Source organism: Meleagris gallopavo, chromosome 25, assembly GCF_000146605.3.
Source record: "Meleagris gallopavo isolate NT-WF06-2002-E0010 breed Aviagen turkey brand Nicholas breeding stock chromosome 25, Turkey_5.1, whole genome shotgun sequence".
Lineage (NCBI taxonomy): Eukaryota > Metazoa > Chordata > Aves > Galliformes > Phasianidae > Meleagris > Meleagris gallopavo.
Window position 1 is genome coordinate 2665465 of NC_015035.2, and position 21212 is coordinate 2686676.

Below are 21212 nucleotides of genomic sequence, written 5' to 3' on the forward strand. Positions count from 1 at the left end.
TGGGGCACGCAGGTCCTGCAGTGCAAGGAAATGGAAAAGGTGGGCGCGGAGCTCAGGGAGCCTCGTTATCCGGGGGTGTGAGGGGGAGGGAGGGCCGTGCGAGCTGCCGGGATCGGGGAGCTCTGCTGGAGGATTTAACAGCATGCAGGAAACGAGGCTGCACTCTCGGGTTAAGGTTAAAGGTTTTTAATCACTTTTGCAGAATACAGATACGATTCCAACAAAAACTATTTTGGGGGGGTCTCAGGAATTCACTTATTAATACCATACATTGAACTCTATAAATTCTCAGATAAGAAAAAGAAGTCTTTCTCATATAGGTTATGATGCACTGGCGACCTATTTGAATCTTGTGAAGTTAACACTTTGCAGCTATATAGCACCTTTCATCACGGGGCTGCAAAGCATCCTATGGAATTTAGCCTCATAATGCCCAAACGAGGTAGGAAAGTCTGGCCAATTTACAGAGGGGTGCAACCGAGGTACAGAGGGGCAAAGGAACACATGGGAGGCGTCACCCATAACACAGCAGTGAGTGTGTATCAGGCCCTGGGCTGCAGCGAGGAGGGAGCAGAGCAGTCCTACCAAGTCCTGGTGCGGAGGGAGGAGCCCCTTTGGCTCCCAGAGGCCTTTCTGAGTGCTGTGGTTTGTTGCCTTACAGATAAACAGGGGGTGAGGGGCTCCCACAGCTGACGGTGAGCGGTGGGACTGCAGCGCTGCTGAGCACATCTGTGCACATGGGGGGCAGGTGGAGATTTGCCTTGTCCAGCTCGAGAGCTTCTTGTGATAGATGCCCTCCTTCCCTCCGAGTGAATCATCATAACCTCCAGCACTCCTGGTTTTCCTTTAATGCAACCCAAATCTCTGCTGAGAAACCACCAGCTCGGCTCAGCCGCCCTTCCTGCGGATGTAGGACAGAGGAGCTGCAGGAACGCTTTAATTCTCGATCTGTTTGTCCCAGCTGTGCCCTGTGCTCACATTCACCACTTCCTCCCAACTCCTGTACTGCTCACAGGGCTGAAACCCAAAGGTTTTTTTACAGCTACACCACCTGAACCCGGCCCTTGAACCCGGCCCTACAGCTCTGCTCTCTGCAGGAAATGCGCGGGGACTTCAGTGCCTTTCACTCTGCGTCTCCGAGGAGACAACGCTTGGCTGGAGGCTACAGCCAGAGAAACACAGAGCCTTCCTGAGATCAGTCATTATCAAGCAGGCAGAGCAATTCCTCTCATAACTGAGCTGCTTTTTGCACCTCACTGCAACGCTGAGCGCCTCCAGGTGCCTCCATCCACCAATGGGCACCACAGAGCACAGAACGCTCCGCGCAACCCCTGCACTGCAAGTCCCTACAGCAACGCCCTCAGAACCGATGGCTGTCCACCATCCTCCCCAGCCAACAGCCACAGCGTCACCTCTGTGTGCTGAGTCACAGCCAGACCCGGTGAGCCAGCAAGGGAAGGCACCCGGGTGGAGGAGGACGTCCCGTCCCATCAGCACGAAGCACTGCCTTCCTGCACTCCTCGTGCTTGTTTCTCTCCGCTCTGAGACCAACGCAAGATTTTTCTCCTCCAAAGATCACACCATCAATACGCAGCGTTGCACGGCTAGCAGATGATTCAGCTCTCATCCCAAACAACCTTATCTAAGTGCTCAGAACTCCTGCGCTGCTACGTCATCTCCATACTTCAGTCCTCCATGACCACCAAGGGATCGTGAAGGTGGCTGTGAGCCTCAGCACAGCACCCAGGAGGGATCTCAGTCCGGAATGGAAACTGAAACCATTTGTTCTCATCCTTGCTCCACCCGACGGCGCTGCGCCCAGCCCTGTCTGCCTCAGAGCACGAAATACAAGGAATTATCGCCATGGGGAACAACTGCCTTCAGCCACCAGCTTCTAGGGATTCACCTCCCCTCGCTGAGGGCAAATCCCTTCCATTTCTAAGTACCTGGAAAAATAAAATCAACATATGCAGAAGCGCTCACAAAAAAGCAATGGGCTTCAGAGAAGGCAAACTGAATGCGTTATGCAGCAGCTCCCGGCTCCTCCCTCCTCCTAACACTGAGATTCAGACACAGCTCCATGTAACCGGTGCAGCTCGGGCTTCTTTCCACCCCCTACAGACCCAGCCATTGGGTCACCGAAATCCTTTTTTTCCCCCTGAAACACTCTATCAGGCATCCCAGTACAGAACTCCGTGCCTGCTATTAAACTACCATAGTATCACCGTGGGGAGGGCCAGGTCAGTGTTCACAGAACGTGAAATGAAGCTCCACTGAGCCTCCAAGTGCTGCCAGGGCAGCTTCCTGCAATGGTACGGATGTAGGACAGCCAAAGGATCCTCCCCAGGAGTGGGGGAGCAGAGCAGGGACAGAGCAGCACCTCGGGGCAGGACGCACACACACACGGGTGGGCTCGGAGCAGACACAACCAGGGGCAGCTTTACTTTTCACATAGTTTTCTGTATTAAAAAATACATCAGTGAAATCTGTTACAGGCAGGGACAGGACTACCGAGTACACGACGTCAATAGACTACTTTCTGATTTTATTTTTTTGTCGTTAAATTACTTTTGTTACCGCTAAAAAAATAATTAAAAAAAAAAAGAACGAAAAAACAAAACAACCCAACGAACGAAAAACGAAACAAAAAAGGAAACGTAACGAAAGGCTGTTGATTTTCATCTCTTGAAATTGTAGTGACAAGATCAAATATCAGATCCCTGTTACAGAAGATGGACAGCTGACCAGGACTAGATAAAAACCATACAATTCTCTTCTTTAAAAACAGTTTGGGTTTCCAATGGATTCGTGGTCGCTAAGTCAACAAAACACACAGCTATGTATGGAGGTACAGACAGTGTCTGATGAAGTCCTGTCCTCTCAGCACAACGTGGGAGCTCTTCTCTTCAAAAACATGCAGTGACAGCCAAGCCTCGAGAAAGGCTTCCTGACTTCCCAACATCACACCTGCACCTCTTTGGTGGGGTGGGAAAAACACACGGGGCTGTTCTCTACCACAGTTCTGTTGTCAGAAGTAATACTGCGTCCTTTGGACAACACTGCACACGCTGCAAGGGGGAAAGAGAAAGAGAGCACGGCCCTTTGTCTGAAATAACGGGGCCCTCTGGATTCGCCCTCTGAAATACCCAAAATCATAGCAGTAGGGAAAGAGGAGAAAGGAAAGCTGCCTCAAGGGGAAAAAAAATTGTCCACGCACCTCAGTATTTGCTAGATTAGAATCAGACTGCAGAGCTACGGGGCAGTAAAGGGATTTTCTGCACATGCCCCAGGACTGTCCCCTCCCATACAGAACCCAGCAGTGATGCTCTCGGGTTTGATCTACAGCACTCTGCACAGCACGGCTGGGAGCTGCTGCCCTGGGCTGAGAGCAAGGCTGGCACTGAGCAACAGCAGCCACGCAGCCGCTGCTTCAGCAGCTCCCTGCAGCTGTGCCTGCAGCCTCTGCCTCCCCAGCGTTTGATCCCGGTTTTAAAAAATGTTATAAAAGCATGTTGGTATTTCTAACGGAAGTCGTCTGGTTGCCTCAACACCACCAAATCCTCTCCTGTTCCTGTGAAGACCTCCAAGATCTCCACTGTTCTTTGGCAGCAAGGACTGCCAGCCAGCAGGCTGAGAGGTCAAGTGAGCCACAGCCTGGTATCGTTATGGTAGATGTTCCACGACCATTTTCCTTAAAAAAATCTCAATTTTTTTTTTTTTTTAAACCCTACACAGATAAAGGATTTATGCACCACTCAAACAGGTTAGTTCAACTTGAATTTGTTCAGAGGATTTATCGCTGCCTGCCACGGGATGTTGTTTCTTGCAGCTTATGGAGCTTGTCTCCTTCCAGTTCCAGTTTGTACATCCGCTGTGGTTCCAAATATGCCTGTAGGTGACACGATCTTGGCTTATTTAATACACATTTTCCAAAAGCTGGACGTATTCACAGTTTGGTGCTTCTGATGCATTCAAAGGAAAACATCCCACTTCAGTTAGTCTGATAACTCAATATCAGAGTCTTCTGATTTGACTTTGGCAAGTTCTTCGTGTACCTCCCTCACCATAAGAATGCGAGTTAACATGATGTCCAAAGTTCCTGGGTCTATTGGCAATGTGGAATACCACATGGGGCTATTGGGTACACAGGAGCGCTCAGGCTGAAGGTAAAATACATCACTTCTCTGCTTCACGCTTTCAGAACTGTCAATGTAAAAAGAAAAACACATCACAGAAGGCAGCTTTAAAAGCCTTACTCATAAAAAAGTGATGGAGAAACAAGAAGGAAAATGGGAGTTACACTGAGGTTACAACGCCGTGATTTAAGCAGTATAATTAAAATCTTTTTATTAGTGGATTGGTTTCCCCTCTTCAGCTCTTTAAGCTGTTCCCAGGACACTTGGCTCTAGCTGCTTACAAAGAAACAAAGACTTCAGTGACTTCTTTTTTACAGATACAGTTCTTCAACTGTAGTGTCATCCACACTGGACTCAATACTGGAGTCTTTATATGAGTGACAGATGCGCCTGGCATTCAATCTCTGAACAAAACACTCCATCCCACTATTCCACAACTGCTGTGCACTTTGGGACAATAAATTTAAGGATCTGCAGAACTCAATCCCAGCTTGCTTCTCCTGCTGCAGAACGGTGAGCTCATCTGCTTGGCAAACTGAGGAAGATCTCTGTGCTGGAAGGAAGGGACAAAATCGTCGAGAGCAAGAATCCCTCCTGCTTGGCCTCGGAGAATTCACACCAAAACAGCAAAGTGAACTCTTACTGCAGCTTGTAGCGCTGCAGGGGCTCTGCAGGAGCTGATGTTCCTTGAGGAACGTGAAAATGTTTTCTCAGCCCAAGGACAGCTAACATCTCCTAATGATACGCAAGCAAATACGAGGAAGGTACGACAGTCAGGGCAGCTGCTAGGCACAGCCAAAGCCATGGGACTATTTGCAGGAAGCTCACTAGGTGCATTTTTGAGGGTGATTTATTTGAGTTGCAGCTGACACTAATGAGATCCTCTTTCGTTCTGCTGGTGTATTTTCTTTGAGGGACACCACGCCCCACCTGCTCTGAGATCTACCTAAAGTTGATACCAAGCAGGAAAGACAAAATGATTTGTATCTGTGTCCTTGCTAGTCTCTAACACCTAAATAAAAATTAATCTCACATCTCAGCAAGCAAAATCCATCACCACTTTTGCCTAAATCACACCTTTCCTACCCTCTTTCACAAAGAACAAGACGTCTGAGGAGAGTCCCTGCCTGAATTCCCATTCTAATCTACGTGCAGATTAAAGATTAAGTTCTATCACTTACCACTTTGACAAGTAAAATTCATAAAGTCGCACTGGACATCTCAGGGGATTATCTGCATTTTCAGCCATTTCCACTGCTGTTGAAATCTCCTCATCTTCTCCACGTTTCCTTTTGCCTACAGACAGTTTATCTGGACACACAAAAATGGTATCACTCGAGTGCAGTGAAGAGCAGCACGTGAAAGGTTACACAGAGTCCTGCAGCCAAGCACCAGCCTGACTGGGCTCTGCAACACCTCGAAACACACTGCTTCAAACTATTTCTCTTTAAATCATCCCATAGTGAAAGAATTTGAAAAAGTGCAAGATAACAGCAGAAACCAAACTACCCACGGCTCTGCTCACTCTGTGCTTTTCTCCCCTGCCCTTTTCAAATAAGGAGGAGATAATAAAAACATGATTGCAGAGATTCTTAAAGCATCCTCTTACCTGATTCTACCTCTTGTTTTTGAAAGGGTGGGAAAAAACGTAAATATGTTGTCTTAGTATTATACTTCAGAGTCCGGGTCCGTCTCATGACGTGGGCAAAGGACAGCTTCAGGTGCTCACTGACATTCTTTAGTTGAAAGTATTTGGTGTTGAAGAACAGCAGCGTGTTCAGTAAAACTATGGGGGAATATGCACCCAGTTGTTTACATTCCCACAAGTGTTCCTCTTCTATTCTTGAGAACATATAACCTAGAAACAATGGGCAGAGGAAGAAAAAGTGTCAGCTATGCAATTTTAGGACACTTCCTCGTGCTCAGTTACAAAGGAATGCAATGGCTTTTACAGGCTGCTGGCAATCTAAGAGATTTTCCCCATCTTCCCAAAGCAATGAAACCCTCATACATGAGCAGAGTAGGACATAGGAATGAGTAAAATTACACTGGCAGATTCTGTCAGAGATGAATTAAGTCTTCTTCCAGCTAACTTTGTAATGAACCAACTGTGCATTAGAACAAAGTCAGATCTATCATAGGTAACTGCAATATAAAACCAAGAGCACTGCATGCAAGAACACAGAGGGAGTGTGGAGAACCAAGCTGCGGAACAGCACCATCTTCCAACACCTGATGAATGGACAAAGGTATATAAAGGAAGATTACAGACATCAGCAGGATCTCACTAAGTTTTAATTGCATTAAACCAGAGTCAGCTGACTGCAAAAATGTCCAGCTCCTGGGACTTGGAGCATGAGTTTAAAATACCCCATCTCTATATACAAATCACCCAGTTTTATCATCCTAAGTTAGGAAGGAGAAATTGAGGCTGATGAAAGATTTGTTCTGCAAGAAAACTTCACTGTACAGAGCTACCTATAAGCAATTGGGTTATTTCTGCACCAACAGAAAGCTGTAAATAAAAGGCCAGTTTCAGATCCATCTACGGAGTTGTTGGTGTCACTCATGTTTTGGTGGTATTCTGAAAAAAAGATCTTACATGTTCATATTGCTTGTGACCACCTTCATAAACTGCATGAATATCCTTTAAGAACAATTAATAATATCTGCAGAATTGGAGAACTCTTAATGTGGAAGAGATTGAGGTGAGAACTTGGAGTCAAGGAGTTGAGACAAGACTCCAATGATCTCCTCCTATGATCCTCTGATTTATCAGAAGGATTTCCAGTACTGATATGAAATACTTCTGCAGCTCCACTCCAAGCAACTCATCTCAAATACTGCACGCAATTCTGTATTCAAAAAAGATTCGCTCAAACTTGAGGAATGAAAACTAGCACATTGACTCCAGGAATGGGAAGCCCTTAAAGGAGCTGAGAGATTGATCAAATGAGGGAAAGGTATCTTTAAGTGAAACCCATAACTGGTAGAGACAGACACACAATCCATGATTCTAATCTACCACAAACAACTGCATGGTGGGGAAAGAGACTAATGTGAATGTCTCAGATCACATCCTTCTTCATGGCATTGAGAAAAATACTCATAATAAGGCTTTGTCATGCAGCTACACAAAATAAAATAATTGTCCTACCATTTGGAAGAATTGTAGGTTCCCAGATTTTCAAAAGTTTTGTAAGTTCAATCATAAACCTGGAATAGGGCTCGGTAAAAATGTTATCTATTCTACCATTCTCAAACAGGTACTACGAGAGAAAAAAAGGAAGACATATAATTTATGAATACATAACAATAACCAGAGATACAGGACATCAGATTCTTCACCCTTCCTATGTCTGAGTGTCTTATGGTCCAAAATGCTTTGCTGAAATCTTCAGTAAGATCAGATCACATCAGATTTTCTGCACAGACTGGGACTTCCTTGGTATGAAATGAGAGATCTAGGCCAGAATTATTTTTATTATTCCGAGCTCTAGAGCTCTCTTCTGAAAAAAATCACCATCCTCTAGGTATTAAAATATTCTTGAAAAAGCAGCCCAACAGATTAGGCTGCTGAAATAGAGCTACTGAATGAGCACAGTCTTTGCCAGGTAATCTCTTCCATGCAAACTCACATCTCAGAAGAGTACAGCGCAGCTATTTTAGATCTACAGCATTCAATCACAAATCAAATTCTTCTGAGGAACCTCAGGTTACTACAATTCTTTCCTATGCACTAAAGGGGTAAATACAGTCCCAAACCTAAAGATTTGTGTCAAGCCCTCCACGTCACATTTCTCCCAAGCACAGAAGAGGTTTGTTTACTCTGATCAAAAAACAAACTAGTAGAATAAGAGATTAAGCCACACTAAGAAAGAAGCACAAAAAGATAAATTCTCACCTCTACAAAAAACGAGCAGCTACCTGAGACTATGGGCATTAAGCCTAAAAGGCCACTAGAAGTTTGCATGCTCTCTGCAGCATCCTAATTGAGATTTACCTGCTGAATTCCAAGGCACAAGTATAAGATGCTGTCAGGATCATATTTTCTCCATTCGGTCTCCGCACCTCTTGAATAAACTGGCACAGGCCAAAACTCAGCTCAGCAAAAGTGCACGAGAGAATGTCCTCCTTGAGTTTCACAGGACGAACTGTGGTGAAGAACACGATTAAAGAAATATCTTTATTCAAGAGATTAAATCCTTCCATTTAAATATTAGGAGGCTCACTGAATCCAAGAGCTGGCGCAGCAATGGTAAGGTGTACTTGGGCTGGCAACACAGGGTTGGCAAATCCTTCATAGCTGAACTCAGGGGAACCCTGAGTGAGAAAAGGATCCTGAATATTTCCTAGTAGTTCTGGGCACGAGCTGAGCACAGAGTATTTGACTCCTTAAAGGGAAAAGGAATGAAGAATTTATAGGGCCGTGAGATTCAGAAAATGAAGCAGCACAGAGAATCGATCAAAGAATGGGCAGTGAAATTACTGCTTGGTCACCCCACATTGCTGAGCGACTGCCTGGGACTGAACAGGGAACCTTTCTGTGGGGACTGATATCATTTCCTGGAGCTGCTGGTAACCTTTGTTTTCTTAGCTTTGAGAAAAGCCCATCACTCATGTGATTACTCTTCTGCTGGGAAACAGAAAACAGCTGCTCTCGTGTAATAACAGAGGAGAAAGCAGAGCTCATTCTAAACAGCATTTTCCCTTTTGAGATCTTTCTTATATAAGCTCTGCCACACCTAGATCTATGCACTGCAGAAGCATTTAATGCTGCCTGTTTCTCTTCCCCGCTGCACTTCAAAAAGCTCAGTTACAAAACTAAATCAAATTCTCTGCCGCACTCTGAAAACTTGTCCACAAAACACTCAGTGTGAGCATGTAAGACAGACTTGAGACCAGGGAAAAGGGAAGTCAGACAGTGCCAAACCCTAGGAGTGCTGTGCTTTTGCACAAAAACTAAAACCCCCAAAACATCCGTAATTAGAAAAACAAACAGCAGTGACATTTATACTGTCATTATTATCTATCACCCAGTGAGACCCAAGGAACAATTCATGCCTTTTAAAGGTAGTTTCAGGCCGAGTGCAGCACAGAATGGGTGCACTTCTGGAAGGTTTCTTTCCAGCAGTGACGCTCAGAAAGAACACTGTGGTGCACAGCTTTTTACAGCAAACACTGATGCTGACAAATACTTTGTGAATGTATGAGCTACAGATGAAAAGACAGAGCCAAGTCTGTGTAGTCAGCTTGTAACTGTGGTCCAGTAACAGCTAAGTAAGGACTTTGCAGCTGCATAAAACATCTGTTCTACAAGTGAAGAATTAGTGCATGCAAATGAACACGTATGTGAGGTTAAAAGACCAACATTTCGTGTTGAAATCTGATATTTCAGAGCCTGCTTTGAAAGATAATGGATCAATTAAGAATGCAGTGGCTGAGATTTTTAAATGCAAGATGCTCTGAAAACTTTTTGTCTTGACAAACATATTATACTGAGAGTTACTCAGCCAATTATTTCTGTTTACCTGAAAACTTCAGGTCCCCTTGTTCCTCCTGTGCATTTTTCCATTGGACCCAGTTCTTCCAGGCATTTACCCCATACATATACTTTAGGGTCATCCCAGAAACAGAGCATCCTGGATAGGAACCCTGCATCAGATTGCGGGGCTCTACAGCAACTACAGACTTCTTTCGTCCCTACAGGAAAACAAACAAAGTAAAGCAAATGAAAGCTTAATAAGCACTTCATCTATGGATGCTTCACTTCACCTCATATAAACTGACATGATAACAAAATGTTACTCCCATGACAGAAGGTGAAGGTATACATAGGCATTTTTTAACATGCAGGAAAAAGAAGAAAGTATTTATCATGAACAAGGACAGGAAAAAATGCAGCATAGCTAAACTGAATTCTCATTTCCACACTGGATCCATAGTTTTTGTTTTTACTTCCAAGGATTCATCTAACATTACTACTTTAAATGCAAGGAATTAACACTCCAGAGGACTTTCTTACCCGTCTTTTTGGCTGGGGGAAGCCATCTCTGTGCCTCCGTCTTGCTCGTGAACGTGAATGCAAACCCAGTCCCTTACTGAGAGGGTCAAATGAGTCTGAAGTCAAATCAACACCATTAAGAATTTCAATTATATGATTTAACAAGCCTGAGAAGAAGTGTCACTTAAAAATACTAAGTACCCTAGCAACTCCAATTACATCTGCCTATTCAAGTAATACTTTATGACTGAACAACTGGGCAATAAAAGTACTCAGAAGAAAAAAACCCACCCCCAAACAGGGGCTGCATTCATTCAGACAAACTGATATTCTTTTGCACCACTAAGATGGATTACACCCAGGAACACAAAAATGATACATCAAAGAGAGTCAGGCAAGAATATGTGCTACTCTTGACAGTGGTTCTGTAAAATGCTGTCTGTAAAGACACCAATATTTTAAAAACACAGTAAATTTTAGTAGAACTGATATATTGCTGCTGCTTTAAATATCCAGTTTAACTAACTGAAAACATACACCCCCTCTTAAGCAGACTGTGGCTACAACACTGACTCAAAGTTGTGTGTATTTTTCTTAGTGTTATACAGACCTGATGGAAAATCTGCCTCCAGGTCCTGTTCCACTTCACCTTTGGAGATCTGCTTGGGTTCTGGATCTGGTTCTGGCAGGGCGTTTGATCGTAAGGCATAGTGATTTAACTCTTCTTCCCAGCTGTGTGGAGTGGATACTGCTTCTGATTCTAGATCTCCACTGTAAGTGCTACCTTGGTCTGTAATGAGAGCAATCAGATACACCACGTGCTATAGGAAAGGACAGACAAGAAGAACAGTTTGAAGATATATCCAGATCAAAGTCCATTTGCAAAAAAAAAAAGTCAAACTGACCTTTCTCAAACATCTTGGGGTCCAGGAAGAGCTCATGTTCAGATGTTTGAGAGCCTTTAGAAAAAGAAGGAAACTTTCATCTACAAATGATTTACAGCTTACACAACTAATACACAATTGTGAATGCCAAAAAAAAAATACATGTATTAGGTCACAGTGCTTCCACACAACACACCTTACCCTCCACTACAGTTTTAGTGACAGTAAAACTCTCTCCTCGCTCACGCTGTTATGGGAGAAACAGAATTAACCCACGTTCTATTTTCATCCCTCCATATTTGTCATTGGAAGTCATCTGTAAGCAAATGCAGTATTTTGTTCATTTCTTTTTAGCTTGCTCCACTTCTATTACATAGCATGATTGCTTTCCAACACATTCTAACCTTCATCACCCTTAAATAATCCACCATAACAAGCCTGACAGGAAAATATTCTTGTAAAGCAGCTGCTCTGCCTTCTTGATTTTGTTTCCTGCTAGTGCATGATGCACTGGTCTGGAGATTACTACCACTAGCAACTTGTTAGTGCCAACATCAGTTAAATCAGCACCTAGGATCAAGGAATGCAAAGACACATAAAGCTCTGCAGATAACAGAGGCTATATATCCATTTCTCTACCTGTTTACCATGAAGAGAGGACCTCTCTATCTCACTGCATTTAGTTTCCTTTTAAAAGCACCACATACCACCATGAGAGTGTGTTTTGTCTTTCTCCTCATCTTCTGCAATCATTTCTGCCATCTGAAGGAGATCTGCTTCAAATGGACTTATGGGAATCTTTTCTTTGATATCCTGAATTGTTTCAAGGATCTTATCAGCGTTATCCAAAGTAGTTGGGAAAGGCATGGGAACGGGTACCTACACAGACATGCAGAAATTATTAGAGATTGTTTGGGGATGAAGGGAAGCAGCAAACACACAAGGGAGATTCCACTTATTTAATCTTACTTACACACTTTTAGGACTACACTAGTTTGAAAGAACTCCACGACAAAAAAGCCCTTTTCATTTCTGCAATTACCCAACAAATTGGTGTCTTTACATAATGAAGCTAATTAGACGTAACGTGATAAGGAAGTGGCTTCACATTCTCCAAATACCACTCATGTGACTAATCAGAAAACCCAGCCACATGTCTCTTAATCAAAACCAAAACTGCAAACCAGTTCTTCAGTGAACTTGAGCATAACTTACAGGTACTGGCATCCCAAGGGGAACTGGTGTGTACTGTGTGTAGAGGTGAAGGGGTACTGGCACAAACACTGGTACAGGAACAGGTACCACAATGATTTTGGGTTGAACTTCTTCTTCTTCTGTTACATTAAAAACAAAACAAAAATTGTTTGACCATTAGATCATCACACACTTCAGAGTTTCCACTGTAACTGATTGGTGTTCCACCACCAGTGACTGCTGCTTGTCATTCAATGGGCACAGTACATCTTTGCACTTCAGCAAAGAACAAGCAGTGATAGAACAGTTTGGAAATAAGCAGCACAGTGACCAAATACACGAATGGTGGAAGGGAAGGGAGAGGAAATAAATGCTAAGGTCTGCAGCCAAGTAAATGCTATTGCAGTCATCTCACAGCTAACTAGAAGACCATAGGATTAGACTACTGAAAGATAACAGTCTGTTGCATAAATCACAAACTCTGAACTGCACTACAGACTTCTTTAAAATGGGTTGGAGATTAAATACATACCTGTCTGGCATTCTTTATTTTGTGTATGAGGTTTGCACGAGGTGGCCTTAGTCTGTGTGATTGGCTTGCACAACAGTGCTTTGTTTTTTAGAAGCCTAGGTGGCTGTGAAGATGGCAGTTTCAGGGCATCTGTCTGAGTACTAGCCTGTTTGGAAAAATGTAAACGAGGGCACAGTCAGTACTGGTTGCAGTATGATATTGTAAGATTAATACTTGTTCTCTACTAGGAAATGTTGAATTAAACTGTCTTTGTTAATTAAATTTAAAAGCTACCATAAAATAGCTTGTTATTTGGTGCTCTTTTTTGGTGTAATCCATTTGGTGTTTTCTGGATTTCACATCAATTTATTTTAGTGCAAAGCAAAAAACAGATCTTAGAGGATATTTGGTTTCTGTAGTCAAGTAACCTCTATAAACTTCTTTTTTTATCAGCAGTAGAATATTAAGATCAGGACTTAAGATATTTCTGATGACAAAAATACTGGCTGACACATATACTCAAAAAACCCTCAGTAAATCAATGTGAAATCACTGCAAAGGAATAGAAAAAAACTGAACACAAATGCTGGCAGTATCAATTCCTAATTACACACAGACTGACTTTTTATGCTTGTACTAATTTTGTGTTCTGCCAACAGTCATTTTCAGTCATGCGTTCATATAACACGATCTGTTTCACTGCAAAAAAATCATACTCTACTCCATAAATTACCCCTTAGATAAAAGGAAGGATGCCAATTTCCCAGAAACAACAAGCTACACAATAAGATCTTCCTGTTTTTAAGAGAGTTCCAAGATGTATACCACATACCTCAAAGAGCCCAAGAACAGGAACTCTAGGAGTTAGTCACATATAAGAAGTGACAGTCGTTCCCCATAGCTTCACTACCACACTACAAAGGAGTGGGGAAGAACAGCTAAGCTGCAAGAGGTGGATAACATCAGTCCCAGCAGCCCATGCTGGTTTCCTTCTTCCCACAGCAGCCCTTTTGACATCACATCCCACCTCTGGCCGTAAAAGTGAGCCTTCAGTACAAAAGCCATGCACAAAGTGCTTGAGAGCTACTGCCATCTCAAGAGCCACAGTTTGATAAGCCTTGCTAAGCCATCAAATCAATCCGTTACTGTACACATGAAAACTTTTACATCATACATTTTTAAAAATGGATAAGGTGTGTAACTGCAAGCTGGATGAATTTTAAATGTCAATCACAACCAGGAAAAATAGTTACAAAATTAAGGTGCTAAATATTGGATACTTTACTTGTTATTGATACAATCTGGACGAAAGTGAGAAAAATAGTCTCTTGTAAAACTTACATCTCCTATTATTTTTGCTGTCACGGTAGGGACTGCACCTATGGATAAAAAGAAAGCATCATACAAGATTAGTCTGTGCACTTATCAAGGACCACAACCCATACTCTGCCAGGTCAGGAAAAAGAATTTCCTTTGAACCTCATTCCCCACTACAAGTGAACAGATCTACGTCAGTATTTATTCGTAGTTAAAGGAAGGACAAGACAGCAACCCTCAGCAATGACACGAAGCATAATGAAGAAGGTGTTGTCCTCAGTGGAAAAGACCCCTGAACAAATACAAATATCCAGGAATAGAGATTTAAAAATAGAGAAATCAACTTTAACAGTCCTACCCTGTAAAACATTGTTGGAGTTGACCGTTGGCTGGGCAGCAGGGGTGCTGGCAAGGGACACCACATTTGCTATGACTGGGGTTGAGTCCTTCCTCAAAGAAGGTGGGCCTGATGAGGAAGCTGGTGCTGTAGAAGGGTTTGCTGGATGGAATGAACAGAAAAAAACAGAAATAAGCAATATGATGATAGACACAATGGCATTTCTGAAACAATATCCACCCTCTGGATTTATCTCCAGATGAAAAAGCCTGCTTTATGAGGAGAGTGTATCAAACTGGAGGATTTCAGCTTAAATAGAAGTTGGATCCATAAGCAAACTTCAGCTGTTTTCAATTCACCGAAACTTTTCAGAAGTTTGTCACAGTATGAAAGCAGTTTTCTGTCTCTAGTAGTCTTAGAGCAGCACTCAGGAGACAAGAGAAGCAGATGTCCCACTGTGCTCAGTGCCATCCTCAAGATCCTAACAAATAATGAATGAGGTGAATTTTATGAGACTCCTGCAGAGGAACTTTTAGGTTCTTCCTATTTGAAAGCACGACGATTGCATTTCATTACAAATACTGTTCTGAGCCATTTCCTTACTAACAGCCAAGCATACTGATAAAAATCAGGAGTGTCACACAGTGTAATTATGGCCTGCAAGTATAAAGTTACTTATATGTTACTCTTAGTCAAAGAAAACAATCCCCACCAAGCGAAGCAGGAGATGTGCACAGAATGCAATATAGTATGGCCTGGTGCATACTATAAACTGTCAGTTAATATTCTTTATTGCTTAATGGGTACCTTACTGTTGCAGTCACCATCACTCTCTGGGAGAACATGCCCCTCTTTAGGATCAGTGCTATTTCTGCCCTTTGTTTCGCTTCCTCTTCCTGTCTTTGTGCGCCTTTCTTCCTTTCTTCCCTTTGCATTTCATTCCCTACAGAAACTCACAGTTCCTATTCCTGTGGGCTTCACTCCCACCCTCCTCCCCATTCCACCTGCTGAAATAACGAGCAACAAAACAGCTACAGCATACATTAATCTCAGAATTGATACTCGAAGAATCAAGACTTAATGACACAGAAAATGTAAGTCTTCAGACGCCTACTGACAACACAGAACCAGCAACTTTAAGTGCAAACATCAAAACGTATATTTACAACCACTAAATCTAAACATTTACCCACTTGACTTTCCTTGCTAAATGAACATCAACATTCTCCTTTCTCTCTGTCTTACCAAGTACAGGAAGCTGGATATTTATCATGCCTTCAACAGATAACAGTACATTTCAGCCTATTAAAATGGGCTTCCTTTTATAGGAAAGTAGATGGAAAGTAAGTGCTTATGTTTAATATTTAAAATCAAAATATAGATTTGCTTTACGAACAACATCATTTCATACCTATGGAAGTTTGAAACTGCCTGAAGTAAAGGACATATCTTAAACTGAACCCATTCAGTTACGATGGACAAGCACCCAAATAGAGGGTCTTAAAAATTTCACTAAATGGAGTTTCCAAATAAACATTATCACACACATTAAGAGGTAATGCTGGTCACATCCCGTTTTACCTGTGTTGTTTGAGGCTGGAGGGTCAGAAGTACGTTGCTGCTTACAGAACATCAGAATACAAAGCAGATTGCAAAAATGTTTCACATCTCCTTGCCATTTCAGGGACTCGCTGAGTTTACCTTGTCTCTTACAACCATCACACTTTGCCATCTGGGAAAACAGCGAGGGAGAAATCAAACGTGTGTTAAAAGCAACAAAGCGTGTATGCATACAAACCTCTTCACAACATGCTCAGCAAATACAGTGTAAATAAATCTTTAAGAGTGCATCGTTTTACAGTGTGACACAAAGCAGCAGGACACCCGGGTTTTCTCCCCCCAGAGACATATTAGGTTTTCTTTATTTCTGAAACTGCCACTTTGAAGTCGAGAAGAATTTACTCATCTCTCATCTGTATATGTAATAGCTTCCAGGGACACAGAGGCCAACTACAGGCAGTTAACATAGCTCCTAACTTTCAGAAGTTCCACTAACACTTTTGTATTATAGAGAATATGAAATTATGATTTACCTGGTAAAACAAAACTGTGAATTTAGACATGCACTCCTCTGAGCAGAATTCTTCCATTCTCCCCCCAAAGAGATTCTGGACCAGTTTGGGGGAAGTCTGCAAACAGTAACTGCACATTTTACAGTGGTTTCCCCAGCGCTTAGCCAAGTCATGTTTATAGAGCAGTTTGCAACCTAAGAGAAGAAAAAACAGCAAAATAACAAAAGATTCCTTCGATATCAAAATGTTGTGTGTTTGGCATTTCTGGTTCTGGAATCATTTGTTGAAATACGGCATTAAAGCGTGAACGAAGTTCCAGGTTTCTAAACTTAAAATCCATTTTTCTGACCTAGTTTATTAGGTTTCCCTTAGTCTCACAAATAATTTTTAGGCAAGACTCTTCTAACTTGATTTCTCTGAGAGACAGCCTTGCTCTTTCTTACCTTCACTACAGAATGGCTTATCTATGCCTGCGATTCGCACCGTCTCCTTGATAATTTTCTCAGTTCTGCAGTATTCACACAGTGCTGTTACACTCCTCCTCTTCTTATATTCATCACAGCAGGTCTTCCCACAAAACTGGAACATTTTACCCTGCAACACAGTCAGAATGTTTTGGTTTCAATATTTCATATCCAGTTACTACATTTAAATAGTTAGTAAGAACTCAGCACATTTATGCACTTGAAAAATCATCAACAGACAGCAGCAGCAAGTAAGTCCAAATAGATTTTCAGCAAAGGCAGCAGAATTTTCTGCAACAAGCCATCACCCATGTGCTTTGTGCAGGAATTAAAAGATCATCTCTGGGACGAAGAATCAGGAATGTGCTTATTTTGACATGTAATGGTTCGAGTGGGGAGTTTTTGTTTTTCAGTTGTTTTCTCTTTTTCAGAATTAATTTTGATAATGATTGAATGATAACAAAATCGGTTCCAAATTCCCCCACAGCAAACGACAGAGCAGTACCAACAGAACATGGGCGTACAGGTTATAAATTCTGAGCTTTCTGATCGAGAGAGACAAGCCAGAGAAGTCCTGGTCTTTATTACCTTGAAGTCAAGCAGTTCTGGTTTGGTTGCAAATAATCTGTTACAGTGCTGACACCAGAGTTTTACAACCTTGCGGGCAAAAGTGACTTGCTGGGACTGGGCAGCCAGCCTCTGTAGACCAGCTGCAGCTGAACTGCTCCCAGAGCTGGGAGATGCAGTGGAGGTGGTGCCACCTGCTGACACCGTTGTCCCCGAGGGAATGCTTACAATGACTTGACCTTGAGACAGGGGTACGACTGAGGAGTTCACTCCTGCAGGTTTGTTGAACAAATTCTGCAGAATAGGAAAAAAGAGCCTTATTTTACACTTGTGCATTTTACCCGACACCCCAGATATTTGATGTATTATGCTATTAATCGAGCTAAGAAGAAATCCCAGATATCACACCTGAAAAGCTACCACACAGTTGTAGCTGCAGAAATTGCGTACGCTCCCATCTGACATAGCCAAGTGATACTGAGGGTTGGCTGAAGTCTTACAGCTGTTGCACTGAACTTGAACACCTGAGAGGGAAACAGAGAAGAAAAAGTGATTTATTCAACATCGAGTCCCACTGCAGATAGTTTTGCACTGTGCATACAAACCCAGAGATTCTGAATGACAAGACAAAGTACACACAAAGGCTCAAAAAGCAGACACTACAGCTGCAGTGCCCGCTGTTTGCCAGATTCTTTCATTATTCTCCCAGTATCCTTAGGATAATAGAACCCTCCCCACCCCACAACTTGGCCTTCACTTACACCTGCAGAAAATACCTTGAGGTTTGTTATCATCTTGAAGATCTCTATAAACAAGGCTGAAATGGCTACACTGTCACTATTAGGTTTATTTACCTTACAAAATCCTTATGCTCCCATCTCAGCACTTTCCCTTAAAACAAACTCTGCTTTCTACACCCCATTTCCCACAAAAGAATATCAGCCTTAACTTTCAAGACTAATTAAGTTTGGATTTAAGCTCTGTGAAATTATGTCTATAACAGAATAAAGGGATAAAGTTACCTGACGAAGTCACCATTTTTACTCTATATGCTGACAAGCAGTTAACAGAGCAAAACAGTTCAGTTTTTCCCGAGTTATTTGTGCTCTCTATCATCTCAGCTGAAGATCTCAAGGATTTACACAGTGCACAGGGTGTAATTTTAGCTGACTTCTGTGGAAACAGTAAAATTGGTCATGCATCTGAAGCTTAGTATTTTTAATAACCCAACACCATTAAAATCAAAATTAAAATATTAAAGTTAAAAACGACAATTAAAATGATCAACTAATTACCACTTTTCCTATCCACTTAGTTCAAATGTTACAACTTTCACATCTGAAATGGGTCAAAAACAAAGTGCTCTCTCATGTTTTTCTGTTACTTAAGGTACCCACAATCATAAAGCTGTAGAGAATGCCTGAGACAACGTGTTCAGAAAGACATGATTTCAGAAATAATCTCTTTTTCAGTGTCAGGAAGGATGTGCTGTAGTGTGAGATACCCTACAGTTAAATTGCTCTTGATTTTTAAGAATTCTCAGGCAGCTCGTGTGAAACTGCACCACTGTTGTCACAGCACAGAGAATGCTCAGAGCAATCCCAAAGGCTGACAAATGGGCTTTGCTCATGAGGTTTGCGTGCTTTGTCAGATGATGGTTATCTCCTCAGAGGATGGCCCAAATGTGCCACAGCAGACTGCTGCCAAGTGGTCCCACTGTGTCTTCTCTCACATTGGAATACTCAGCCTGCCTTTCCGTGGTAAGGGAAATAGCAACATTTCTAGCAAAAACTAAGCAGCAAATGGCAAAGGAAGCATCTTAGACCACGTGAGCAAAGGAAACCATCAGCTAATAAGCCAAAATCTACCAAAGGTGTTCTTTTAACACCATGTCAAAATATACCTGCTTGTATAGTGTCACACACGTCGAACTGCAGAACTTTTTTGACTGTCCCTCTATCTGCAGCATGCGACACTGCCCAGACCCACTGTAGCAGTAACCTCCACAATTCTCACAGCAGTTCATGGTCAAGTTATTAGCAGAGCGGAACTTGGAGAAGCAGGCATCACTGCAGAGCTTGTGTACGACGTTCTGGTAATTCACTTCGTGTCTGATCTGGAAGAGAAGAAAGGATATTAACAAGAACAGAATGAAAATGCAACTTCCCTGATTCAAAGGAAACTTAAATGGAAAAGAAGTTTGTCGTTACCACTGCATTCTTCTGGCACATGCTGCACTTGGTTGAAATGCTGTTAGTGTGAATAGTAATAATAGGTTTCCTTTTCATTTCATATGTAGAAAGACACGACTGGCTGCAGAAATCCTTACTGGAATTCGTATTGTCAAACTGGGCAGTGATTACATCCTTTGGATTTAGAATTTCTCTACAGGAAACAAAGGAAAAACAAGCAAAGAGATAAACACTGGTTTCATGGCAACTCGCTCTCCTTTCCACTTCTGCAAACTAAACATTTTCTGTAAGATGGTGCATTTATTTAATTCAGAGATTTTCTTTTTGCTGATCTAAGTACCTATCTTCATTTTTCTTTTCCTATTAGCAAAGCAGTTGGGTGCAATTCTCAAGTAAATACACTGTGAAACATTTTGTACCTTAAGAGAGGCCTACAAAGACATCAGGTTGTATAATTAATCCTTTCAAGTGGAACTGGGAAAAGGTTTTGCACAATACTTACTAAAAATGTAAAAAGCAGGATATGGGGATGAATTCCCTTTCACAATGAAAATATCAATAATAATGGGATAAGGAAAAAAGGGGAAAAAACAAAAGGTGAGGATTTCTAATTCCCATTTAGTTGTGCCCAAATGGTCTGACAACTATTTTCCTCTTTTAATCTCCAATCTGCTGTTCTCTCTGCCATTGGATTTAATAATGAGACTATTTAAGTCTCACTTTTGAAACTGTCATTCATAGAACATTTTCAATGACTGTATAAATTGGGAAGAAATCTTTATATTCCTTTCTTGGATGGAGGGATGCCTCCTTCCTTCTTGTCTTTTCAGATATAAACCACTTTCCAACTTAATAAATATAAATTACAGCCAAGACTGCTACACTTTGTTACAAGGTCTTTTCACACCAAGAGAGCAAGAAAGAGGAATAATTAACTGAAGTCTCAAGCTGAAGTTCAGTTGACCTTGTAAAACAGGAAGCAATAAATCTATTGTTAAGAAATGATGCATGAACAAAGCAGCATTCACTTTGCAAAGTAACTTTCATAACTACAAAGAATTCATATGAATCACTGTCCTCTGTAAAGAGACCCCAGAACAATCAGTCTGTGCAGTTATTTACTTGCCTCAAGCTCCTGAATAGCAATGAGAGCTCTAAGAGCTGCCCACAGATGTGTCCTTTTGCTAATTTGGAGATAATAATACAAACTAAAACAGAATATGAAGAATTGAAATGTTTCTTAGAGCTGAAGATTCACCCTGGTGCTCCCAGCAGGACTATGGAAAATGCAGATCTTCTATCCTAAAGTCTTTTTCTTTTTGAAGCAGGCTCTAGGCCTAGGCAGAAAGCAACTGATTGAATACTGAAGCCCCAAGTATTTGAAACATTCTATTCTTGATATGCTTAATCTCCTTATGAAGGTTTGACCATGATTATGTAATAGCAGCAGTAACATATTTTGAAGAACTCAAAGCTATGTAAGTCTAAGCTCACAGAACAGAGCCAGACTGGAAAGCTTTTTTTTTTTTTTTTT

At 42.0% G+C, this 21212-nt stretch overlaps 1 protein-coding gene across 1 annotated transcript; it reads right to left on the reverse strand.

Moving 5' to 3' along the window:
* Nucleotides 1–2864: 2864 nt before the first annotated feature.
* Nucleotides 2865–19887, reverse strand: ZMYM4 (zinc finger MYM-type containing 4). The gene is given in 23 exon segments (XM_031556796.1): nucleotides 2865–4203; nucleotides 5318–5447; nucleotides 5746–5994; nucleotides 7294–7405; nucleotides 8140–8186; nucleotides 8189–8290; nucleotides 9668–9839; nucleotides 10162–10256; nucleotides 10751–10930; nucleotides 11046–11099; nucleotides 11732–11903; nucleotides 12240–12358; nucleotides 12751–12895; nucleotides 14071–14108; nucleotides 14405–14545; nucleotides 15965–16115; nucleotides 16477–16649; nucleotides 16899–17049; nucleotides 17508–17780; nucleotides 17895–18010; nucleotides 18509–18659; nucleotides 19390–19602; nucleotides 19697–19887. Coding segments are annotated over 23 exon segments (3270 nt in total). The 5' UTR covers nucleotides 19775–19887; the 3' UTR covers nucleotides 2865–3995.
* Between the last annotated feature and the right edge of the window lie 1325 nt (nucleotides 19888–21212).